The following is a 27,500-nucleotide window of genomic DNA, read 5'->3' as shown; positions in this document are numbered from 1 at the left end:
CAAATCAGTATGCGGATCATAACGGATGATCCGCTGTGGCGACCCCTAACAGAAGCAGCCGAAAGAAGAACAACATGTGTATATATATATATATATATATATATTCTGAGATCTTCCCCTCCCCCCTCTCTCTCTCTCTTCTTCTTATGCACCTCCATGTCTCTCTCTTCTTCCTGTGCACCTCCTTGTCTCTCTCTTCTTCCTGTGCACCTCCTTGTCTCTCTCTTCTTCCTGTGCACCTCTTTGTCTCTCTCTTCTTCCTGTGCACCTCCTTGTCTCTCTCTCCTTCCTATGCACCTCCTTGAACTGATTTGATTTGGTGGTTAATTATCTGAGTATCACAACAATTTATTGTCCATAGTCGAACACCAGCTATGATGAGCGCCTCATTGAAGGAGCTGGTAGACAATGTCCTCCTCTTGCAAAGGATACCATGCATTTTTTATATCCACCATTGAATGAGACATCCATTTTCAAATTCCACTTGGGGGCAGCACACTCGTTGATGCGATGACCTTTCTGTGACTTACCAAGGTGCCAGTTTATGGTTGGTTAAAAAATGGAACACAAAATAGACACATCAAAAACAAGTATGCTATGTATGATCTATCCTGTCAGCCTCTGGATGGTGGTGTTTTCAGAAGTTGGTTTTGGTTTGTAAGTTGTATGTTGCTTTTGACAAGCTCTCTCTAATGCCTGTATTCCCTGCTTTTGAGACTGATGGCCAATCATCACAAGAAAATGTTTTTGTTTTTGTTTTTTCTTTTGAAAACAATGTCGAGGCTCGTATGAGAGCTAACACACCCAATGTACAACAAGGGGAGTAGGAGACAAGAGTGGCAGGAGAGGGGAGGAAAAAACAGTGAGGAACAGAGACATGAGGAGATCTGTGTAAGGGAGAGGGATGGGGCGGGATACACGGGGTACACAAGATGGACTTTTAGGTCCTTACATGACAGGGCCTTTCAGGAAGGAAAACAGGGAATTTGAAGGAGGTGGGGTTGGGGTGGATTAACGGGGGTAGAAAGATCATAGTTTTGGATGGGGGAAGATAAAAGATGGTGATGAACAGCTGTTTTGAAGACCTGGAGGGAAGAGTGGGATTGAAGAGAGTGAGGGAGTTTTCTCCAAAGGTGGGGGAAAAAAAGAGGAATGAAAGAGTGAAGGTGAGCAGTAATTCTTGATTTTGGTAGTTTTACCAGAAGGGGGTTGCTGGCGAACCTTGAGCGCCCTGCGGAAATATGGAGGGGGTGGGGGGGCATATCTCAGACAGAGTAGGGGGGGGATGAGGACTGAGAGAAGATGGTAGAAGACTGAAAGACCACCGACCTGCCTGCGGTGAGAGAGTGAGAGACCCAAAGACTCGGCATCATCGTGGGAGATACCAATTATCGTAAATGCCTTCGTTTTCACAGTGGAAAGCGGGAGCACCAGCCCAGAGGGAAGTGCAGTACTCCATCAGGCTGCGGACGAAAGCTTTATGTGTTTCGAAACTCAGGTGTGCCAAGGAAGGTCTTTGCACGATGGAGGATGCTCAGTTGGCGCGATTGGCTTTGGAGGCCAGGTTGGAAATGTGGCATTTTCCAGGAAAGATCATGGCAGATAGTGAGACCCAGAAGCTTGAGTGAAAGGACTTCTTCAAGAGGGTTGTTGAGTAAGTAGATTGGGGGGGGGGGGGTGTTTCCAGACGGTCCTTTCGGAGAGACATGGTGAGAGCGTGTGAGTGCTTATTGAAAGATGCAAGCATCTCATTGTGGTTTGCTGTACGCACACTTTTTTAGAGCATGTTACACGAGTTTGTGGGAAATTCAGCGTGTTTCAAAAGTAACTATGGACTGAATGAAATACTTATGTTTCATGTTTGTTCATCTTTAAAATAAAATGTATGCTTGTTTACTTGCAACTATCAATCACTCACTGAATTGACAATAGTTGTAAAAGTTTGACAACAAATACTTTTCTCTGAAAGACTTCTCTTTTTGCAGGAGAGGTTTTAGTTTCTGTTGCACTTTCTTTTTAAACACCCTGTATATCTGATAAGACAGAATGCATGAGAGAGTACTTCTAGAGGCAGGTGTCTCTCGATGTAATGTTCTGAGATTAATTCCGTTCTTTATACAAATCAATGCCAAGTCTTTTTCCCAGGAAAATCCATCGTGTCACCTTGCTGATGATTCCAATCTGTGCAGGATAGTTACACACCCCTCCAGCAGGAAGGCTGTTAACACAGTGGAAAATAAGCTGATAGTCATATACATGAAACATGTCTTTTAGTGCAAGAAAGACCATTGTCGTCACTTTGTCCCTATGCGCAGTGCCTATAGAAAGTATTCACCCACTTCCAAAATTTTCACATTTTGTTGCCTTACTGCCTGGAATTAAATTGCATGAAATCAGACTTTTTCCACCTTTAGTTAAACATCGCAACCCACAATTTCCAAGTGAAAAACAAATTCTACAAATGTCAGAAAATTAATTAAAAATACAAAACTAGAATATCTTGTTTGGATAAGTGTCCACCTCTCTTATAAATAGCAATTGTAAATCATCTCAGGTGTAACCAAGCACCTTCAATATCACATACCAAGTTAATCACACTTGTACACACGAGTAAATCTAAACCTAACCTCTTGGTACCAGAGCTGAAGGCTATTAAAAGTCTCAAAAACTGGACTGATTTGATCTTTGCACCAACAGACAAGGGCAGGGCAGTGGTAGTAATGGAGAAGGAATCACACCACGGTAAAGTCATATCACTCCTGGAGGATGGTAAAACGTCTCAAGAATTACCTGATGATCCAACTCTAAAGCAACAACGGTCCTTGAACACACGATTATCCTTGCTAAAACGAGCAGGTAGGCTGGGAAACCAGGACTACCATTGGTTTTACTGCAGCAATGGTTCAGCAACCAAACTGTATGGTCTTCCCAAGATCCACAAAGACAATGTCCCTCTGAGACCCATCGTGTCCTTCGTCAATGCACCATCTAACCGATTGTCAGTCTTTCTAGCACGTATCATTGGCAGACTTGTAGGAAAGACTGATAAAACGGTTACGAATCGTAGTGAATTTGTCCAAAGGATAAGAGAGGTTAGAATCCAAGATTATGAGACGATGGTATCTTTTGATGTTGTTTCCCTTTTCACAAACATCCCAGTCGATCTAGCGGTGAGCGTCACACTCGACCGGTTGAAACATTCGAATGATTGAAAAATGACTTGTTAAAATGGTAAACTAACACCTGAAGACGTTGTGAGCTTGCTGGAGATGTGTCTGAATAGCACGACCTTCATCAATGACGGTGCACACTACCGACAAATATTTCGCACAGCTATGGGTTCACAGGTCTCTGCTGTTGTCGCTAATTTGGTGATGGAGGAACTCGAACGAAGGATATTTGAGTCTCATGAGAATTGGCCGCCACGGTACTGGAACAGATATGTAGATGACACCTTCGACATTGTGCGTACAAACATGACCACCTACTGGGAGAACTTGGCCGGGTTGGAATAAGACTGGAAGTATGAGCAGCATTCATATGGTAGCACAGCAAAACGTTCTTTCGATCCTGGAAAATCTCGCAATCTCAACCTGTCACTTTGGAAGGATCATAAAATGAACCCACCTATCTATTTCCTTGATCATCCACTGGAAGAGGTTCAGTTGCTTGAACTTATTGATCTCATCACCAGTCATGACCTTTTCTGAGTTGACCACGAAGCAAAGCTGGCCTCGAAAGCCAGCCACTGACTGGGCATCCTACATCGATACAAGTCTTTCCTTTGATAATCATATCTATTCATAATGTACAAGGCCTTTTGCCACAGCTCAATGGAGTACTGCTCTCTGCTATGGGCTGGTGCCCCAGCATCACATCTGTCTCTCTTGGATTCTGTGGAATCTTAAGCTCTCAAATGTATTGCAATGTCACGTGATGAGGCCGAAGCATAAAGTCTGTGATTTCACTTCGCAGGAAGGTCAGTGGTCTCTGCTTTTGACTGTCGAGTCTTCGATGTTTCTCCCCCTGCTCTTTCAGTCCTCCGACTCTCCCTGTCTACTCCAGGAGTCACGTTTTATTCCAGTAAACTCCTCATGGTTAGGCTTCCAAAAGAAAGGCCGTTGATTCACCAAAACTATTTTATTCCTCACTTCTGTCAATGGAACCACCTTCCAGGGTTTGGTCTGTCTCACTTTTCCCTTCACGGCTTCAAACCAGCAGTGCACTCCCAATCTCCCATCTCTTGCCATTTCCAATTCTGACCCATGATGTTCATTACACTCATTAACCTTTCTTTACCCAACCATATTACTTTTCCATATTAAATTCTTAGTTTTCCTGTTTCCTTCTGTCCTCCCTCTCATCTTTTCCTGTTTGTTCATTCCCTTGATGTTTGTACCACTCTCAGTTATACCTTGTTCTTCCATGAGCCTCACTTCTGCAAACAAAAGTGTTTTTCAGATTTTATTTCAAAGTAAAATCATTATATAACAAATATATTGATTGTTTGACTTTAAAAGCCTACACCTTCCACCTCCTGCTCTCCCACTTCTGCTTTGCAAGAACACATTCATCCAATAACTCCCTCTTTGCTTACCTACTGAAGTCCAAACCCTCTTGTAACTTCCACATGTTCATTTTGTCTCTGTGTCAGTCCAATCCTGCATTTGCGGGAAAGCATCAAGGTATATAGTATCTTATAAACGTTGCTCGTCATTTTCACTCTCCCCACCAATAATCTTATTTACCTCTATAAGCTCCTCGACATATTCTTACTTACAGGCTTTAATTTACAGATTCTGTTAACTTGTTTATCCACCTGTTCCCTCTGTCATTATGATACTCCTCCAACATTTTGTAATTTTGATCAAAGGATGAGAATAATGATGATTTTTTTTAAAATCTTGAACCCACAATAATATTTTTTTTTTCTCTGAATCTAGAAAGAACTTCCTCCTGGAATGTACAGAGAATGGAAGCTGGGCTGGAGGTTCCTGTCAACCTATTCAATGCCCGCCACTGCCTGCAATTCTGCATGGTTTATACCATTGCTCACGGAAATTTGAAGCAGGAAGCCGTTGTCGATTAAAATGTCCTGGTCATCTTGAGGTAGGTACAAATTCTAATTTCCATTACACACCAAGTTGGAGAAAATGGGGTACATTTGGTACACAGGTATTGTTTTTGGACATTAGCTGTTTTCCTCTCCTGTTTTCCTGTTCATTCATTCTCTTCATGTTTGTCCCAGTGGCAGTTCCAAGTTTATTCGCGGCCAGGTGCCATATTTTCGGCCCCGAGAGGCCATCTTCAAAAGTTGACAAGACCCGTTCGTTCCAGAATTGTCTTGTCGAACATCTTTTGTTGTAATGTATTTCCACGGCTCATTGTGTGCCTTTGCATTTGCTTTTGTGCCGGGTTTCTGTGTGCTTGGCTGGGTTGTCTGCTGCTGTGGGCCTCATTCCGTTTCGTTGCTGTACTTTATTGCTTCTCTTTTTTTTTTATCTTGTTCATCCGTTCCCCTCCTTAGCTTACTTTTCTACTGCCAGTCTTACGTGAGCTTCGATTTTATAGAAAAATAAATAAATCTGTTCTCACGATAATAACTGTCAACACATTGACACTTTACATCTTAATGTTGCAATGTGCCAATGTGATTCCGCTTTATATCATTGGCCAAGAATCTGTAACTGATAGAGGAGATGTCCGAATGCACCTCATGTCCCAATGAACTCCAGTTTCCACCAATGATTTATAAATTATTTATAGCTTACCATTTTTACTTGGGAAATGTATGTAACTATTTTCTGCTTTTCTTGACCAATAGCATTCAAGTACAGTGAAGTGCACCAAGAAGGGAAGATGGAATGGTCAGCTGAAGCTCTGCCCAGATATCACGGGTGAATGTCCTCCACCACGAAGCACTGCTGAAGTACTCTTTCTTTGTGATATAGGCTACCGGATTGGTGAGTCAGAATATCATCACCATCTTAATTGTGTGAATACAAAGGGCCAATTGGCCTGGCTCTGATATCATTGTGATGTCCTGGTTGATGTGAGTTCCAGCTCGTCTGTGCTCTTACCAGCTGTTTAAGCCTGTCCAAGATGATTTTGATTTGTTCTTTTTAGCCGATATATGTCTCTTTTACATCTCGTGTGCAGGTGCATTCTGTCAGCCGACTTGTACAGTGCCTCTCACTGACCCAGTCCTACCTGACTTAAACCTCGACACAGGGGTACTACCACCCGAGGTCAATGCAACACGGATCAAGGTGGGTCAACATGGAGGAATCACGGTCTGATTTTGTGAGACACATCAGATGCATTTATACATCGATGTCATAACACTGATGTTTTTATCACCTGATCTAAAAAGAAAAAAATAATCGACGTCAGAACGGTAGACATACTGTGTAAAAGTAATTTCATATCCCCAAGTTTACTTCCATTCAGCACAGATGTAAACTTGTGAATAATTTTTTTAAAAAATTGTATCTATTTTAAAGGGCGATCTGATACTCTGGAAAACCCTTTATGCCTTTGTGCAGACAACTCCACATTGTGTCTGCAGGACCCAATCTTGGTAGACAAGCAGCAGCTGCATCTGCCACTCTGTTTAATCAGGAAATGATTAGACCTTGTTATGATAAATGGAACATGTCCTTCAATTCTGGAAAATCTCAGTCTCACCCTATCCTTGCTGAACGACTGTCGAATGAACACATCTATCTATTTCCTTGGTCATCCACTGGAAGAGGTTCAGCCTATTGAACTTCTAGACCTCACCCTCAGCCATGAGCTTTACTTAGCCGACCACATAGCGAAGCTGGCCTCCAAAGCCAGTCACAGACCGGGCATCCTCCATCGATCCAAGTCTTTCCTAGGAAAATAAAGATTCGCATGCCATCTCTTCTCCAACATTGCTCCTGCCCTCTCAGTCCTCTGACCATACTAGCAGCTCAAGGATGGACTTGCTCTTCCAGTAACCCCGTGCTGATTAAAATTCCAAAATACAGGCTGAAAGCACACTTCAACTCTTATATTCCTCACTTCTCCCATCTATGGAACCACCTTCCAAAGGCTGTTCCATCTCACTCTTCTTTCCAAGACTTTAAGAAAGCAGGGTACCACCATATCTTGTCATCCCCAATTCTGACCCGCTTAACCTTTGCTAAATCAACCATTTTACTTGCTCGTTTCAGATTTCTCCCCTCCTCCCTCTCCTGTTTTCCTGTTCATTCATTCTCTTCATGTTTGTCCCAGTGTCAGTTCTACCTTGATCTTCAATGGGCCCCACTCTTGTAAAGAATTTAAAATCTGTGTATGCATGGGATTGATGTGTTTCAGGCATGAAAGCTCAGAGGTAATGCACATCATTTAAAGTTGTCAATCTGGGTTCAATTCCTGACCCAACGATAATAAACTGTCACACTGGGATCTCACAGGGAGGATGCATCAATTAGTACACCTTCCTTCAGATGGCATGTTAAGCTGGGAACCCATCTGCCAGAATTGTTTGCTGGTGGTGGATGTTGAAGACCCCACAGTGTCTTTCGCAAACACTCGGTATTGTCACTGGCATTTTGACCAAATACATATTCCTGTCATGACTGCGACCACAGAGAAGGCAATGCCAAACCACTCAGTGTATTTCATTGCTCAGGAGGTTGCTTCATCAGTCTGACCAAATACATATTCCTGTCATGACTGCGACCACAGAGAAGGCAATGCCAAACCACTCAGTGTATTTCATTGCTCAGGAGGTTGCTTCATCAGTCTTCAACACCGTGGAAAGCAAATTCAGGATTAATCCAATCCCTTTGATGGTGCCCTTCCAGTTTATTGCACAAGTTATAGACTCAACAACAATAGCAATGAAATCTGAACAAACTAAAATGACACTCAGTATAGCGCATACCTCCCTCCATGAGGCTGAACAGTGAACGGTTTATGTTTTGTATCCCACTGATAATCTGGATCTGGATCCAGACCTTAACCAAAATTGAATCTGCTTCATCTTTTCATCTAACCTACCCATCCAACTAGTTTTGTCATAACTCGTCAATAACGTTTTGAGATATTCTGCTGTACATCGTTTTTGGCCCCATCTTTTGATGGTGAATAATCAGGAAAACAAAAATTACATTTTTTCACATCCAAATTTTCACCAAAATCAAATCGACTTGTTCTTGTCACACACCCAACCTGTCCACCAAGTTTAGTCCGAATCCGTCCGTAACTTTTGCGATAGTCTTGTGTTATGTATCGTTTTTAGCCCTCTGATTTGTTTAGCCCTATGAGTGATATGTTATGTATCACTCAATGGTGAAGAATCACTTAAAACCATCCAGTGTCCAGTTCCGGATCTTCACCAAAATCTAATCAGTTCATCCTTTTCACACTCTCAAGAAAGAATTGAGGTAGATTCACGAAACAATCCTCCCAGGGTGATGAGGTTAGGATGCAAGGCTTGCCTGGATCTGTTGGTACAGACAGCATATGTTGCTTCCTTGAACTGCTGAAAGGGATGCAGCAGTTTTTGGTCTGTCATTAGGGGTGCACATACCACATGGGATAAAGTGGAATGTTCTGAAAAGTGGAATGTTCTGAAAAGTGGAAAAGTGGGATATATAGTACATCAAATAAATCAATGATACATGTGAGGAATAAAACTGCATGCGCAGTATTGCAAGCACATACAAATAAATTAAATATAAGCAGTGATTGAGTCATGATGAATGTTAATTAATTAAAATTGTCAATGAAATTGTGTATAATTGGATAAAGATTACCGACCATGACAAAATTTTTTTTTAATTTTACATTTACAAAATCGCACTTCTTTTGGCTTCCATGGCTGTCCCCAAGTTGGGGTCACTTTTTGTTGGTTGGCAGAGCATTAAATTAATTATTGGTTCAACTGGAATTCTTTATCCAAAATCCACAAGGCATTTTCAGCTTGGCATGCTTCATCGGTTCACATAATCATATTGCATCTTACTTGGAGCTACACATTCTTTCCCTAATTCACTTTCAGGAATTCTCTCTCGGAATCGATACCATGTGCATTTATGCAGAAGCTTTTATTTGCTTCAGGATAGATTTTTACCGCTCACCTCTAAATTGATAAGAGGAACAACAAACACAATCAGTAATTGGTGCAAATAACAAGTGTTTTTTTTAAACCTTTTTCTCTCCATTCCAAACTTCTCTTCTCAGCATATTACTTGCTCTGGTGCAAAGCACTGGTACCAAGATCCTTTGGCCATCTGCTGCATTCCATCCTGTGAGGTAAGGTTTCTCTCTCTCTCTGTCTCTCTCTCTCTCTCTCTCTCTCTGTCTCTCTCTCTCTCTCTCTCTCTCTCTCTCTCTCTCTCTCTCTCTCTCTCTCTCTCTCTCTCTCTCTCTCTCTCTCTCTCTCTCTCTCTCTCTCTCTCTCTCTCTCTCTCTCTCTCTCTCTCTCTCTCTCTCCTCATTGTACCCAAGATGTGCAAGGCCCTAAAAATGATTGTTCCTCATCTTTATTATTTCTGCTTGTTACATACTTCTTTTATCTTTACTTGTGTTCTCATTAGGGCTTTCCATTTCCAAAAGGAATATATATATATATATATATATATATATATATATATATATATATATATATATATATATATATATATATATATATGAACAGAGTCAAGGCTCGTGGAAGAGCTAAACTAATGAATGAATCAAGATGCAACAGAACAAAGGAATAGGAGAGAGAGAGAGAGAGAGAGAGAGAGAGAGAGAGAGAGAGAGAGAGAGAGAGAGAGAGAGAGAGAGAGAGAGAGAGAGAGAGAGAGAGAGAGAGAGAGAGAGAGAGAGAGAGAGAGAGAGAGAGAGAGAGAGAGAGAGAGAGAGAGAGAGAGAGAGAGAGAGAGAGAGAGAGAGAGAGAGAGAGAGAGAGAGAGAGAGAGAGAGAGAGAGAGAGAGAGAGAGAGATAGAGATAGAGATAGAGATAGAGATAGAGATAGAGATAGAGATAGAGATAGAGATAGAGATAGAGATAGAGATAGAGATAGAGATAGAGATAGAGATAGATATTGTTCGTGCTATTATTATTATTATAACTACCAGCTAATAGCTATGAGCTGAATTTAAAATGATAAAGAGCACAGACGATCTCCATCGGCTGGCATTCATGTGGAGGAGTATATGACCCGCTGAGTGAGGTGAGAAAGGCAGCGCCATTGTTGTGGCATCACTGGTACCCAGAGTGCCCTAGGAAGTGACAGCACTTCCCTCAACTTCTGTGGCTGTGTTTGTCTCCCCGAACAGTCCTGTGTTGCGTATTGTGCATTCGTCTACATGTCCATGTGTCTGGCAGCTCCACTATGAGCCTCAGATCCTGTAAAAATAAATAGAAGTTATTGGTCCGAAGTAGTGCACCTGGGTATACATTTTTATCTTGACCTTTAATGCACCTTAAATTACCTTTTAATGTTTTTTTTTTTTGTTAACTAGTTTCAGGGAAAACACTACATTCAATCATTGTGAAGTTTTGCAAATGGGTCAGAATGTGTTCCCTGAAGAAGATTATTTAAAATGAGGTCACTGTGACCTATTTTCTTAATCTTGGAAAAGTTTATGTGTTCACATATAGGTAATCTTGCACCTTTATACACTACCGGTCCAAAGTTTTAGAACACCCCCATTTTCCAGTTTTTACTGAAATTTAAGCAGTTGAAGTCCAGTGAATAACCTGAAATGGTACAAAGCTAAGCGGTAAACTGCCAGAGGTTAAAAAAAGTTTAGGTTACCAAAAACTGAAAAAGAATGTAAATTTCAGAGTTGTTAAAAAAGGCCCTTTTCAGGGAACAAGTAATGGGTTAGCACTGCAGCTGTTCTGCAGAAATGGAAGTAAATTAAGCCTTGAAAGTTGATGCAAACTATTCCTACAGGTGTCCCAACTTTTGTTGATTAGTTACAAACCCTCGGTCTGTATAAAAGCAGTGTTGAAACAGACTGTATTGCTGCACCCTCTGAAGCATTATTTGGACAATATTGCACTGCAGGAAGTAGTATATTACTATCATAATGGTGAGAAAAACACAATTAACAAAGGAAGACAGACAGACCATTGTAACCCTTAAAAGTGTAGGTCTTTCCTTTGGAGAAATTGCAAGGAAGCCAAGATGTCAGTGAGTACTGTTTCCTACACCATGAAAAGGCACTTGGAAACTGGAGGAAACTCTGACAGGAAGAGGTCTGCCAGACCCAAAGCCACAACACAATCAGAAGACAAGTTTCTGAGAGCCAGCAGCTTGCGTGAGAGGCGGCTCACAGGACAGCAGCTTAAAGCACAGCTTAACACTGGTCAAAGTAGGGAAGTCTCAGTTTCAACTGTGAAGAGAAGACTTCGAGCTGCAGGCTTGACAGGTCGAGTGACAGTAAGAAAGCCATTGCAAAGATGGCAAAATAAGAAAAAGAGGCTTGGCTGGGTCATGAAGCACCGCCAGTGGACCACTGAAAACTGGAAGAAGGTCTTATGGACAGATGAATCAAAATTTGAAATCTTCGGTTCATCGCGCAGGGTTTTTGTACGCCGTCGAGTAGGCGAAAGGATGGTTCCTCAGTGTGTGACACCAACTGTCAAACATGGAGGAAGAAGCGTGATGATCTGGGGCTCTTTTGCTGGATCCAGAGTCAGTGACTTGCACAGAGTGACTGGCACCCTGAAACAAAAGGGCTACCACAGCATTTTGCAGCACCATGCAATACCCTCTGGTCTACGCCGAGTTGGTCAGGGGTTCATCCTACAGCAAGATAACGAGCCAAAAGATACCTCCAGGCTATGTCAGAACTACCTTAGAAGAAAAGAACAATATGGTAGGCTTCAAATCATGGAATGGCCAGCACAGTCTCCAGACTGAAACCCCATTGAGCTTGTTTGGGATGAACTGGACAGAAGGGCGATAGCAAAGCAACCTACAAGTGCAACACATTTGTGGGAACTTCTGCAACATTGTTGGGAAGAACTTTCCAAACAATATTTGATTTCCATTGTAGAAAGAATGCCACGAGTATGTTCGGCTGTTATATCTATAATAGGTGGCTACTTTGATGAGTCAAAAATGTAGATTAAATTTTGTTCAACAAAACGATTCCATGATTTATTTTTTTTATCTGCAATTGTTTATTTGTTCTTTGCTTTAATTCCAAAGTGCATTGAAACATTAAACTGCTTAAATTTCAGTAAAAACTGGAAAAATGGGGGTGTACTAAAACTTTTGACCGGTAGTGTGTGTGTGTGTGTGTGTGTGTGTGTGTGTGTGTGTGTGTGTGTGTGTGTGTGTGTGTGTGTGTGTGTATACATATATATATATATATATATATATATATATATATATATATATATATATATATATATATATATATATATATATATATACATACACATATATATATATATATATACATATATATATATATATATATATATATATATATATATATATATATATATATATATATATATATATATATATATATACATACATATATATACATACATACATATATATATATATATACATACATACATATATATACATACATATATATATATATATACATACATATATATATATATATATATACATATATACATATATATACATATATATATACATATATATATACATATATATATACATATATATATATATATATATACATATATATATATATATATATATATATATATATATATATATATATATATATATATATATATTGTTGCGGATTTCGCGCCCGCCGGCGTGCGAACGGCCACGTAACTCGAATCGCGGCACGTCGCCCACCGGACGGACAATCCAGTCGTGACCCTCTCGGACTAACGCCGGGAACCAGTCACGGGTGGACCTTTCGGTCTCACCGCGATCGAGCCAATCAGCCCCCGCGTGGGATAGGGTTGCTCGCCAAATTCGACCTACCTAAGTACCCACGCGGAGGGTAGACCGGGCGATCGCACCTCGCCGCAGGTCGACTTCGGACACGGGCCACTTAAGCAACCCGTTCCGTACTATCAGAATAACCGAGCGGTGTTATCGTCGACCTCGACGGTTCGATTAATTATCGGGCGTATTCAGCCCACTACCAACCCTTTACGTGAAGCAAGATGGGGATTCAATGGAGGAAAAGACGAAGCGAAGCGGGAGAACAGTTCAACAATAAAGCACATTTATTCGCGGCACACGGGAAGCACACAAATACAATTCCACCAAAAGCACACAAAAAAAAGAAAACACAATTCCATTTACACAAAAAGCAAATATAAAAGCGAAGACAATGCAGAGCTAATACCGACTACCGAGCACACGGCAACACTTATACAATTCTACTTCACAGACGGCGCCGACAACACATACCCAAAACCAAGGAAAGAATACCCTCAAGAATGAGGCGGGCCTGAGGCCGAGACCGGGTCGCGCCTACCCGTCTGGTGATGAGACGCGGAGCGGCGATGGCGCCTCACTCCGCGGGCCTCGCGGACAGTGTCAGGCAGGGGGTGGGAAAAGGGGCCCCCTTGGTCGCACTATCTCAGCGCGGGGGGGGGGAAACAGGAGGGGGTTGCTGATGCTCGGGGTATAGAGGATCTTTATTATCCCTGGTGTGCGTCTCCACCTCGGCCAGGTCGCGCTGCCGGCCTTCCTCGGGCGCGCAGCTCCCGGCACCGTCGCGAGCACCCGCTCGTCTGCCTTCGCCGCTGCCGCCTCTGGACTCTCCACCCTGGACTCTTCTTTGGGCTCTCCTCGTTCGACTCTCTTCAGCTTCTCCAGCTACTGCAGGCTTCGGGCTCCAGACTTCCACACTTCCACACTTCTCTCTCTCTGCTGACTGACGAACACCGTCCTTTTATCCCCCCGTAGCTTCGCCTTTGACCCCCTCCCTTTGACCTTTCACCTCGCTCCCCATTGGCCCGAGAAAAAGTGGGCGTGAAGGCTTTTTGATCCATAAATTTGCATATATCGATCGCCCTGGGGGCGGGGCCAATTCGCCCCTCGCTCACCGATTGGACGGCAAAAAGTGGGCGTGTGTCGTTTTTGATCCGTTTTTGAAGCACAAAATCCGTGATTTTGTACACGCTGTTCGGCGCGCGCCCTGCACGAGTCCAACACCGGTACCCACAGCGGGGCAAGAACGGTGGCGATGCGACGGTTGCGAGGTGTGACGGGAAGGTCGTGGCGGTTGTGGTGAAGCGGCGTTGTGGTTGGTGGTTGATGTTGTGGTTGTGGTGGTAATCATGGCGGTTGGTCCAAAATAAAGATAGCAAAAGAAAAACGGCTATCCTGAAGAGTCGCAGCACGCATAAATGACATGTATTCCCACTAGACAACGGGTTTGGGCCTAACTACACATGTACTTACCGAGATACCTCACCTAAGGGACCTGAATGGTGGTTTGCGAATTTGGTAACCACAACACTACCCCCTTCCCTTTTTACAGACTCGTCCCGAGTCGTCAAATATTCGTGTGCCATCATGTGTAGTTTTCCCCTAGTACATTTTACCTACGGATCCCTGAGTGCGACATTCATGGTATTCGTGTCCCCAAAATAAATAACCTGAGGGCTGCGTAACTATCTAAACAAACTCACTCACACGGACGACTTAAATAAAATTGCCGGCGCTAAGACATACATGCCGGGGGCGCACTCATATGTACAGTACATCTTAACCTTAACTTACAAATTTTACACTAAACCATGGCCCAGGATCACTGAACTCTGCAAAAGAAAAGCAGTTAGCAGGGAGCCAGGCTGCCCACATGCAGTCTCTGGCTCAAACAATGCAGGTGACAGGGAACGTGGCTGGCTGCTCACACGCAGTCCAAGGCCTTCCCTTTTGAACTGAACGCAGTGAACCACAACGGTGCATGGGCTGCACAAACGCAGTCTCCGTGCCAGCTCAAGCGGCACACGCAATGAGCACAACGAATGGATGCATGAACGGTTTGAACTGAATGCAGTGAACGCAAACACGGTGCACGGGCCGCCACTGCAGGCCCGTGTTGTAGCTGCCAACAGGGCAGTTCTCGCAGCTTGCAAACTGTTGCCTTGCGGATACTGGCGCACATGGAAATGAACAGGGGGGGGGGGCAAAGCAAAATTGAACGGGGCTGGTGAACATGGGCAGTGGGCATGGCATGGCAAAGGTGAGCAGGCAAACACAGCCCGCAGAAGAAGGCCGCTGCAGGCAAACACAGCCGGCAGATGAACTGGCCGGCACAGGCCTTGAAGAAAAAACAGCCAGCCGGCAGATGAAGTGGGCCGGCACAGGCCTTGCAGCACAGCAGCTGCAGACGATCCAGCCGGCACAGACCTTGCAGCAAAATAACAGCTGCCGATGAAGTTGGCCGGCACAGGCCTTGCAGAAAAAAACAGCCAGCCGATGAAGCTGGCCAGCCTTTGCCGTTCAGTGGAGGTTGGTGGAGGGGGTGCGGTGGTGCTGGCCACTCGGAAGGCGGGCTCGGACCTACCTACCTGTCTCCCTCCCAACCTATCGCCTTTGCCTGTCACTGTACATACCCACTCCCTTAATTTGTCAAACCCCAATTTAGCCCCAACTTATTTTTTTGTTGTTTTTATTTTTACTCCCCCACTATAAATCGTCCCCTAACCCCCTTTATCGTCTTTGTTCGGCTAACCTATCCTGTCACCTAGCCTACTCCCAACCCCTACGTTCCCTTCCCGGAGGGGAATAAGGGAGAGCTAACGTCCTGTGTCGAGGCCCAACTCAAGCCTCAGAATGGCCTCCCCAGAGTTCGGCGATCTAACCCAAAGTGGGTCCAGCGGCCCACAACGAGAGCGAGGGGATGGATGGTGCGGAGGGGTACATCTCCTAATCTACCCTAACCATTTAACTGTTAAACTACCCCGGGGCTTTCAACAAGCGCCTCTCGCTTAAAGTATTGGTTCTAACAACCCAGATTCCCGTCGCCTGTGTTGGTGTCCTCACAATTTCGGGCCTCGCCCCCCAATTTTCTCTCCGTGCCCTCACACGGTCTCCTGGCTGGGACACGTGGCTCCCTTTGGCAGGCACGACCCTCTGCCGAATCTCCCGCTATGGCACCCCTGGGCACTACACTGCCTCCGAGCCTACCAGCTCCCTAACACCGGGGAGTGCCCCCCATGGCACCTCCCCTGAAACGCACACGTGGCAGGCCGGCCTCCCGGGCCCCTTTCCGAGGGTCACCCGTGCCCACAACACTGCCCACGCGGCTAATGGCGCCCCGGGCCCCCGCACCAAGCAGGCGCACCCGTGCCCACTACTCTATCCCGGCCCCCCATGGGCCCATGGCCTACCGCGGCCGACTAGCCTGGTGCCCGGGGTACCCACTCAGCGATACTCACCTTTCGCAGCCACGCTCCCAAGCCCGTCAACAGGGCTCCTGCACCCCTCCAAATGGGTCTCGAGCCTACTTTCCCACCAACAACAAGACGACCTCCATTTTTCAATTTGACTAACCCAGCTAACTCAATCTACACTGACCCCGGGGTCCCTTGGGCGGGAGTCACTCCTCCCCCCAATCACTCATCGCACCATGCATTCCCCATTCGCTCCACACACACACAGACCCGCTGGCCTCACTCACTCATCATGTACTCACCTCTCAACTCTTCAACACACACACCACTGAACTCTGCCATCCTTCTATCTGCACCCCCTAACTAACTCGTGCTCCCACGTCGTCCCTTAAACTACAGCACGTTCCTTTTAACACTACGTTGCTAAACTACATCCCCTCTATACATCCACAAGTCTGTCACTGTCTCCAAATAAATCATTTTATTTCCCAACCTAAATCTCGCTACAATCCCTCTAACTAATCCATTCCACGGGCTCCATGAGGATTTACCCCTGCCCCATGGAGTCGGTCTAACTAAGCTAACCCTTCCCCCTAACTAGTTTCCATCCTGTGCCCAGGGTAAGGGGGTCTTTCACCCCTTTCCCAGGAATCCTTTGCACCCGAAAGTGAGGCTTGCTGTCTTTTTTTTTTTTTTCATGCGCAGCACCTGCGCGGAAACTCAGAGCTCGCGCACTTTGCACCTGGCCGTGACGTCATGCAGCTGCACGTGTTCCTCGTCCCTCCTTAGACGGTACCATCCGGCAGAGATATCCCTCCTGCCGGATTCCAACCCCACGTGCAGCCATGACGTCACCGTGCGCATAAAAAAAACAAGCCCCACGTCTCGAGGGGTTCCCCACGCGAACACATGTGCTTTGCCCGTTGGAGCTTAACACACACGATCGCGTGGAGAACCCGTCCGGTCCAAATCCATTTACCTGCCTAAACTTTGTCCGTCCGCGGGATCGGCAAATCCACCGCGTGCGTTTCCGGACCGGGACTTCACTCTCGCAAGCGAGCACGTGGCGGCCTCGTGCGTTGCACAGCACGAACCGCGTGCTCACTGCTGGGTGAACCCGGCACGGTCCGCGAAACAACTACAGCCGCTACTCGGCTTTCTTTACTCTGTCGCCTTCGTCGTCGCCATTCAACACACGCATACCTGCGTGTTACGACGCACACAGTCCACTCCATCACATTCACACCGGGAGACGCGGCTGCGTGCTCCTGCATGCCAACCGACATCTCCCTCACATACCGCTCTCTCACACACACGGTCTCCCTTGCACACGGCCGTTCACTCACGCGTGCCTCACTACTCTCACACCGTGCCTCATCCACACACGCGGGGGCACTCACCCGCGGTGCCTCATCCACACACCGTGCCTCACTCATACACGAGGGGGCACTTAACCGCGGTTCCTCATCCACACACCGTGTGCTGGGAAGCACACACTCCGGCACACTCGCCACCACACCACTCACACGTGGTGCCTCACTCATACTGGCCGTTTCACTCACACACACGGCCTCACTCACACACGGTGCCTCATCCACACACGGCGTGCTGGGAAGCACGTACTCCGGCACCATCGCCACCACACCACTCACACACGGGGTCGCTTCCACACACGGGGACGCACTCACGCCTTGCACCACACACACAGGGACAACTACACTGGGGATTCGTGTCCCCACAAGGGTCTCCGGGGCCTCTATACCCCCCAAGCTCTCCGTGCACCCGTCCACAACACCCGTCCCCTCAACCTCGCAAAACACGACCGAACTCACCTGGTCGTGACTCGCCTCAAGGGGGCATACTCCCTCCCCTCGTTCCTGGAGGAGGCCATCCAGGTGCTCGCACTGGGTCTCCACCCAGTCCGCCAGCTCACCCCCATGATCCTCCACTACCTCCGTGTGTGTGTGCGCGTCACTTACCCCGTCTTCCTCGTGTTTATTGGTCTCTGCTTCTTTCTGGCGTCTTTCCCTTATCTTTATGTAGGTCAACCTTGCTTTCTCCTTAAGTCGCTCCCGTCCTTCCCTGTTTTTCACTCCTTGCTCTTTCACGATCTCCGCGTACCTCATCCTTGCTCTCCGTATTAATTGTTCTTTTCTCTCCCTCGCAATTACTTTCACCTCGTCTCTTGTCTCCCGAATTACTTTTTCCTTACCCGCCTCCACCGCGGGCCTGTCAGCCGTTGCACCCCCTTCCAGCTCGTTTGGTCCGACACGTGGAGTCGCCATTTTAAGTTCCCTGCTCACGGCCTTCATGCCCGCCTGCAGGCATCGGCCCATGTTCTGCGTCTCACCCCGTAGCTTTCTCGTTTCTTCCTTCATGTTCGTTTCCATTTTAGTTTTCATGCGTTTTATTTCGTTTGTGAATGTATCCATCTTTTCGTTTATTTGTTTGTTCATGTCTTTCATTTCGTTTTTTATTTCATTTGTCATTGCCGCATTCATTTGTGCCAGCATGGTGAATAGCTGGGCCATGTCGGATGCACTCAAGTGAGCCGTTTCGGCAGGGGTTGGGGAAGGGTCTTGGTGGAGAGGGGGGGGGAGGTGTCATACACCGCGGCCGCTGCCGCACCCACCTCGGGCCCTGGGTTCAGTTGGGCGAGTCCGTGTTCCTGCACAATCAACATTTCCTGCACGGGGATTTCATCCTGGACCATGGATCCTACACATTCTACATCCATTTCTAATACCCCCGGCTCCCGCTCGCCTTGAGACGCCATCTTGCTTCTCGTGAAGGGTTAATTTGCTCGCTCGTAATTTGGAGGGAATCGGGGGTCGCTTCTCTCACCCCTGGACCGATTCCCGTGAATTTCGCTGGAGACAGGAGAGCCCGTTTTCCTGTTCTCCGATACCAGTGCCGCGAGGAGGGCGATGAATTTGTATCGCACGACCTGACACCAGTGTTGCGGATTTCGCGCCCGCCGGCGTGCGAACGGCCACGTAACTCGAATCGCGGCACGTCGCCCACCGGACGGACAATCCAGTCGTGACCCTCTCGGACTAACGCCGGGAACCAGTCACGGGTGGACCTTTCGGTCTCACCGCGATCGAGCCAATCAGCCCCCGCGTGGGATAGGGTTGCTCGCCAAATTCGACCTACCTAAGTACCCACGCGGAGGGTAGACCGGGCGATCGCACCTCGCCGCAGGTCGACTTCGGACACGGGCCACTTAAGCGACCCGTTCCGTACTATCAGAATAACCGAGCGGTGTTATCGTCGACCTCGACGGTTCGATTAATTATCGGGCGTATTCAGCCCACTACCAACCCTTTACGTGAAGCAAGATGAGGATTCAATGGAGGAAAAGACGAAGCGAAGCGGGAGAACAGTTCAACAATAAAGCACATTTATTCGCGGCACACGGGAAGCACACAAATACAATTCCACCAAAAGCACACAAAAAAAAGAAAACACAATTCCATTTACACAAAAAGCAAATATAAAAGCGAAGACAATGCAGAGCTAATACCGACTACCGAGCACACGGCAACACTTATACAATTCTACTTCACAGACGGCGCCGACAACACATACCCAAAACCAAGGAAAGAATACCCTCAAGAATGAGGCGGGCCTGAGGCCGAGACCGGGTCGCGCCTACCGGTCTGGTGATGAGACGCGGAGCGGCGATGGCGCCTCACTCCGCGGGCCTCGCGGACAGTGTCAGGCAGGGGGTGGGAAAAGGGGCCCCCTTGGTCGCACTATCTCAGCGCGGGGGGGAAACAGGAGGGGGTTGCTGATGCTCGGGGTATAGAGGATCTTTATTATCCCTGGTGTGCGTCTCCACCTCGGCCAGGTCGCGCTGCCGGCTTTCCTCGGGCGCGCAGCTCCCGGCACCGTCGCGAGCACCCCCTCGTCTGCCTTCGCCGCTGCCGCCTCTCCGCCTCTGGACTCTCCACCCTGGACTCTTCTTTGGGCTCTCCTCGTTCGACTCTCTTCAGCTTCTCCAGCTACTGCAGGCTTCGGGCTCCAGACTTCCACACTTCCACACTTCTCTCTCTCTGCTGACTGACGAACACCGTCCTTTTATCCCCCCGTAGCTTCGCCTTTGACCCCCTCCCTTTGACCTTTCACCTCGCTCCCCATTGGCCCGAGAAAAAGTGGGCGTGAAGGCTTTTTGATCCATAAATTTGCATATATCGATCGCCCTGGGGCGGGCCAGTCGCCCCTCGCTCACCGATTGGACGGCAAAAAGTGGGCGTGTGTCGTTTTTGATCCGTTTTTGAAGCACAAAATCCGTGATTTTGTACACGCTGTTCGGCGCGCGCCCTGCACGAGTCCAACACCGGTACCCACAGCGGGGCAAGAACGGTGGCGATGCGACGGTTGCGAGGTGTGACAGGAAGGTCGTGGCGGTTGTGGTGAAGCGGCGTTGTGGTTGGTGGTTGATGTTGTGGTTGTGGTGGTAATCATGGCGGTTGGTCCAAAATAAAGATAGCAAAAGAAAAACGGCTATCCTGAAGAGTCGCAGCACGCATAAATGACATGTATTCCCACTAGACAACGGGTTTGGGCCTAACTACACATGTACTTACCGAGATACCTCACCTAAGGGACCTGAATGGTGGTTTGCGAATTTGGTAACCACAACAATATATATGTATATAATTATATATACATATATATAATTATATATACATATGTATATAATTATATATATAATTATATATATATATATATATATATATATAAATATATATACATATATATATAAATATATATATATATATATATATACATATATATATATATATATATATATATATATATATGTATATGTATATTGTTGCGGATTCGCGCCCGCCGGCGTGCGACGGCCACGTAACTCGAATCGCGGCACGTCGCCCACCGGACGGACAATCCAGTCGTGACCCTCTCGGACTAACGCCGGGAACCAGTCACGGGTGGACCTTTCGGTCTCACCGCGATCGAGCCAATCAGCCCCCGCGTGGGATAGGGTTGCTCGCCAAATTCGAACTACCTAAGTACCCACGCGGAGGGTAGACCGGGCGATCGCACCTCGCCGCAGGTCGACTTCGGACACGGGCCACTTAAGCGACCCGTTCCGTACTATCAGAATAACCGAGCGGTGTTATCGTCGACCTCGACGGTTCGATTAATTATCGGGCGTATTCAGCCCACTACCAACCCTTTACGTGAAGCAAGATGGGGATTCAATGGAGGGAAAAGACGAAGCGAAGCGGGAGAACAGTTCAACAATAAAGCACATTTATTCGCGACGAACGGAAAGCACACAAATACAATTCCACCAAATGCACACAAAAAAGAAAACACAATTCCATTTACACAAAAAGCAAACATAAAAGTGAAAACACAGTGCAGAGCTAATACCGACTACCGAGCACACGGCAACACTTATACAATTCTACTTCACAGACGGCGCCGACAACACATACCCAAAACCAAGGAAAAGAAATACCTCAAGAATGAGGTAGGCCTGGGGCCGAGACCAGGTCGGGCCTACCCGTCTGGTGATGAGACGCGGAGCGGCGATGGCCCCGCAACCCGCGGGCCTCGTGGACAGTGCCTGGCAGGGGGTGGGAACGGGGCCCCCTTGGTCGCACTATCTCAGCGCGGGGGGAAACAGGAGGGGGTTGCTGATGCTCGGGGTATAGAGGATCTTTATTATCCCTGGTGTGCGTCTCCACCTCGGCCAGGTCGCGCTGCCGGCCTCCCTCGGGCGTGCAGCTCCTGGCACCGACGCGAGCACCCCCTCGTCCGACGTCGCCGCCTTTCCACAGCTCCGTCCCCTCCGTTCCGACTCCAACGCACACGACGAGCAGCTCCACCGCCCGCGAAGTCTTGACCCTCTGCTTCCGACTCTCCTCTTCTTGACTCTCCGTTCTCGTTCTGCTGACTCTCCCTCGTTCTCTCTTGCGACTCTCCGACCCCTCGTTCTCGTTCTGCTGACTCTTTCGCTCCGACTTTTACGACTCCTTTGACTGACGAACACCGTCCTTTTATCCCCCCGTAACTTCGCCTTTGACCCCCTCCCTTTGACCTTTCACCTCGCTCCCCATTGGCCCGAGAAAAAGTGGGCGTGAAGGCTTTTTGATCCACAAATTTGCATATATCGATCGCCCTGGGGGCGGAGCCAATTCGCCCCTCGCTCACCGATTGGACGGCAAAAAGTGGGCGTGTGTCGTTTTCGATCCGTTTTTGAAGCAGAAAATCCGTGGTTTTGTACACGCTGTTCGACGCGCGTTCTGCATGAGTCCAACACCGGTACCCACAGCGGGGCAAGAACGGTGGCGATGCTACGGTTGTGAGGTGTGCGTGAAGGTCGTGGCGGTTGTGGTGAAGCGGTGGTTGTGGTCGGTGGTTGATGTTGTGGTTGTGATCATGGCGGTTGGTCCAAAATAAAGATAGTAAAAGAAAAACGGCTATCCTGAAGAGTCGCAGCACGTATAAATGACATGTATTCCCACTAGACAACGGGTTTGGGCCTAACTACACATGCACTTACCGAGATACCTCACCTAAGGGACCTGAATGGTGGTTTGCGAATCTGGTAACCACAACACTACCCCTTCCCTTTTTACAGACTCGTCCCGAGTCGTCAAATTTTCGTGTGCCATCATGTGTAGTTTTCCCCTAGTACATTTTACCTACGGATCCCTGAGTGCGACATTCATGGTATTCGTGTCCCCAAAATAAATAACCTGAGGGCTGCGTAACTACCTAAACAAACTCACTCACACGGACGACTTAAATAAAATTGCCGGCGCTAAGACATACATGCCGGGGGCGCACTCATATGTACAGTACATCTTAACCTTAACTTACAAATTTTACACTAAACCATGGCCCAGGATCACTGAACTCTGCAAAAGAAAAGCAGTTAGCAGGGAGCCAGGCTGCCCGCATGCAGTCTCTGGCTCAAACAATGCAGGTGACAGGGAACGTGGCTGGCTGCTCACACGCAGTCCAAGGCCTTCCCTTTTGAACTGAACTCAGTGAACCACAACGGTGCTTGGGCTGCACAACGCAGTCTCCGTGCCAGCTCAAGTGGCACACGCAATGAGCACAACGAATGGATGCATGAACGCAAACACGGTGCACGGGCCGCCACTGCAGGCCCGTGTTGTAGCTGCCAACAGGGCAGTTCTTGCAGCTTGCAAACTGTTGCCTTGCGGATCCTGGCGCACATGGAAATGAACAGGGGGGGCAAAGCAAAAATTGAACGGGGCTGGTGAACGTGGGCAGTGGGCATGGCATGGCAAAGGTAGCAGGCAAACACAGCCCGCAGAAGAAGGCCGCTGCAGGCAAACACAGCCCGCAGAAGAAGACCGTTGCAGGCAAACACAGCCGGCAGATGAACTGGCCGGCACAGGCCTCGAAGAAAACAGCCAGCAGATGAACTGGCTGGTACAGGCCTTGCAGCACAACAGCTGCCGATGAAGTTAGCCGGCCTCTGCCTTGCAGCAAAACACGGCCAGCCGATGAAGTTGGCCAGCCTTTGCCGTTCAGTGGAGGTTGGTGGAGGGAGTGTGGTGGTGCTGGCCACTTGGAGGGCGGGCTCGGACCTACCTACCTGTCTCCCTCCCAACCTATCGCCTTTGCCTGTCACTGTACATACCCACTCCCTTAATTTGTCAAACCCCAATTTAGCCCCAACTTATTTTTTTATTTTTATTTTTTTTATTTTTACTTCCCCACTATAAATCGTCCCCTAACCCCCTTTATCGTCCTTGTTCGGCTAACCTATCCTGTCACCTAGCCTACTCCCAACCCCTACGTTCCCTTCCCGGAGGGGAATAAGGGAGAGCTAACGTCCTGTGTCGAGGCCCAACTCAAGCCTCAGAATGGCCTCCCCAGAGTTCGGCGATCTATAACCCAAAGTGGGTCCAGCGGCCCACAACGACAGCGAGGGGATGGATGGTGCGGAGGGGTACATCTCCTAATCTACCCTAACCATTTAACAGTTAAACTACCCCGGGGCTTTCAACAAGCGCCTCTCGCTTAAGCTATTGGTTCTAACAACCCAGATTCCCGTCGCCTGTGTTGGTGTCCTCACAATTTCGGGCCTCGCCCCCCAATTTTCTCTCCGTGCCCTCACACGGTCTCCTGGCTGGGACACGTGGCTCCCTTTGGCAGGCACGACCCTCTGCCGAATCTCCCGCTATGGCACCCCGGGCACTACACTGCCTCCGAGCCTACCAGCTCCCTAACACCGGGGAGTGCCCCCCATGGCACCTCCCCTGAAACGCACACGTGGCAGGCCGGCCTCCCGGGCCCCTTTCCGAGGGTCACCCGTGCCCACAACACTGCCCACGCGGCTAATGGCGCCCCGGGCCCCCGCACCAAGCAGGCGCACCCGTGCCCACTACTCTATCCCGGCCCCCCATGGGCCCTTGGCCTACCACGGCCGACTAGCCTGGTGCCCGGGGTACCCACTCAGCGATACTCACCTTTCGCAGCCACGCTCCCAAGCCCGTCAACAGGGCTCCTGCACCCCTCCAAATGGGTCTCGAGCCTACTTTCCCACCAACAACAAAACGACCTCCATTTTTCAATTTGACTAACCCAGCTAACTCACTCTACTCTGACCCCGGGGTCCCTTGGGCGGGAGTCACTCCTCCCCCCAATCACTCATCGCACCATGCATTCCCCATTCACTCCACACACACACAGACCCGCTGGCCTCACTCACTCAGCATGTACACGTACTCACCTCACAACCCACAACTCTTCAACACACACACCGCTGAACTCTGCCATCCTTCTAACTACATCCCCTAACTAACTCGTGCTCCCACGTCGTCCCTTAAACTACAGCACGTTCCATTTAACCTACGTAGCTAAACTACGTCCCCTCTACACATCCACAAGTCTGTCTCTGTCTCCAAAATAATCCCATTTTATTTCCCAACCTAAATCTCGCTACAATCCCTCTAACTAATCCATTCCACGGACTCCATGAGGACTTACCCCTGCCCCATGAAGTCGGTCTAACTAAGCTAACCCTTCCCCCTAACTAGTTTTCATCCTGTGCCCAGGGTAAGGGGGTCTTCCACCCCTTGCCCAGGAATCCTTTGCACCCGAAAGTGAGGCTTGCTTTTTTTTTTTTTTCCCATGCGCAGCACCTGCGCGGCAACTCAGAGCTCGCGCACTTTGCACCTGCCCGTGACGTCATGCAGCTGCACGTGTTCCTCGTCCCTCCTTGGACGGTACCATCCGGCAGAGATATCCCTCCTGCCGGATTCCAACCCCACGTGCAGCCATGGCGTCACCGTGCGCATAAAAAAAAAACACAAGCCCCACGTCTCGAGGGGTTCCCCACGCGAACACATGTGCTTTGCCCGTTGGAGCTTAACACACACGATCGCGTGGAGAACCCGTCCGGTCCAAATCCGAAATCCTGCCTAAACTTTGTCCGTCCGCGGGATCGGCAAATCCACCGCGTGCGTTTCCGGACCGGGACTTCACTCTCGCAAGCGAGCACGTGGCGGTCTCGTGCGTTGCACAGCACGAACCGCGTGCTCACTGCTGGGTGAACCCGGCACGGTCCCCGAAACAACTACAGCCGCTACTCGGCTTTCGTTTCTCCCATGTCGCCGTCTCCGTCTCCATTCCACACACGCATACCTGCGTGTCACGACGCACACAGTCCACACCATCACATTCACACGGGGAGACGCGGCTGCGTGCTCCCGCATGCCAACCGACATCTCCCTCTCATACCGCTCTCTCACACACACGGTCTCCCTGGCACACAGCGACCTTGCACACGGCCGTTCACTCACGCGTGCCTCACTACTCACACAAACCATACTACTCACACGTGGTGCTCCATTCACTCGCGCGGGGGCACTCACCCGCGGTTCCTCGCCCACACACGCGAGGGCACTCAACCGCTGTGCCTCATCCACACACCGTGCCTCACTCATACACGCGGGGGCACTCACCCGCGGTACCTCACTCATACACACGGCGACACTCACACACGCGGTCTCTTCCACACAACGTCCCTCACTCATACACGCGGGGGCACTCAACCGCGGTGCCTCATCCACACACCGTGCCTCACTCATACACGCGGGGGCACTTAACCGCGGTGCCTCATCCACACACGCGGGGGCACTCACCCGCGGTTCCTCACTCATACTGGCCGTTTCACTCACACACACGGCCTCTTCCACACACGGTTCCTCATCCACACACGGTGCCTCATCCAAACACGGCGTGCTGGGAAGCACGCACTCCAGCACCATCGCCACCACACCACTCACACACGGGGTCGCACTCACGCCTTGCACCACACACACAGGGACAACCACACTGGGGATTCGTGTCCCCACAAGGGTCTCCGGGGCCTCTATACCCCCCAAGCTCTCCAAGCACCTGTCCACAGCACTCGTCCCCTCAACCTCGCAAAGCACGACCGAACTCACCTGGTCGTGACTCGCCTCAAGGGGGCATACTCCCTCCCCTCGTTCCTGGAGGAGGCCATCCAGGTGCTCGCACCGGGTCCCAACACGCTCCGCGAGCTCACCCCCATTGTCCTCCACTACCTCCGTGTGTGCGTGCGCGTCACTTACCCCGTCTTCATCGTGTAGTCTTCCCTCTATCGTTCCCATCTCCCGTGTCTCTGCCAACTCTTCACCCTTTACCTCCCTTGTCTCAACTATTATTTCTGTTGTCGTCACCTCGTGTCTCGTCTCACACGTTTTGGTCTCCCCATTTAATTTTTCCCTTTCGGTCATCGTCACGACCCTCGCCCAACACGTTCCACGAATTATTTTTTCACCCGCCTCCACCGCGGGCCTGTCAGCCGTTGCACCCCCACCCAGCTCGTTTGCTCCCACACGTGGAGTCGCCATTTTTATCTCCCCGGTCACGGCCTTCATGCCCGCCTGCAGGCTTCGGCCCATGTTCTGCGTCTCACCCCGTAGCTCTTTCATTTCTTCCTTCATGTTTGCTTCCATTCCGTTTATTTTTGTATCCATCTTTTCGTTTATTTGTTGTGTATTGCCTTTCATTTCGTTTTTCATTTGCTGTGTATTCGCATCCATCGTCGTTTTCACTTCATTCATATTCGCATCCATCTTTTCGTTCATGCCTTTCATTTCCGCATTCATTTGTGCCAGC

The 27,500-nt window shown here is 48.6% G+C and overlaps 1 protein-coding gene across 3 annotated transcripts in view; it reads left to right on the top strand.

Annotated features, from left to right (window-relative positions):
• LOC147012578 (pappalysin-1-like) overlaps positions 1-27,500 on the top strand; it is a 227,682-nt gene that overhangs the window by 188,183 nt on the left and 11,999 nt on the right. The window contains exons 17-20 of one of the 3 annotated variants that reach the window (XR_015050994.1): positions 4,944-5,109; positions 5,249-5,363; positions 5,825-5,963; positions 6,160-6,269. Coding sequence is in view for 1 of the 3 variants with exons in the window: in XM_085853554.1 (XP_085709680.1) it covers positions 4,944-5,109; positions 5,825-5,963; positions 6,160-6,269; positions 9,217-9,288 (487 nt within the window). In the remaining 2 variants the exon portion in view is untranslated. Of the gene's footprint in view, positions 1-4,943; positions 5,110-5,248; positions 5,364-5,824; positions 5,964-6,159; positions 6,270-9,216; positions 9,289-27,500 lie in introns of those variants that run through there. The other 2 variants (XM_085853554.1, XR_015050995.1) reach the window with 2 other exon arrangements.

The sequence above is a fragment of the Eptatretus burgeri genome, chromosome 14 (assembly GCF_056783735.1).
Source record: "Eptatretus burgeri isolate ZD-2024b chromosome 14, Ebu_testis_v1, whole genome shotgun sequence".
NCBI lineage: Eukaryota > Metazoa > Chordata > Myxini > Myxiniformes > Myxinidae > Eptatretus > Eptatretus burgeri.
Note: the sequence above shows the minus strand (reverse complement) of the source record. Positions and strands in the feature narration are given on the sequence as shown.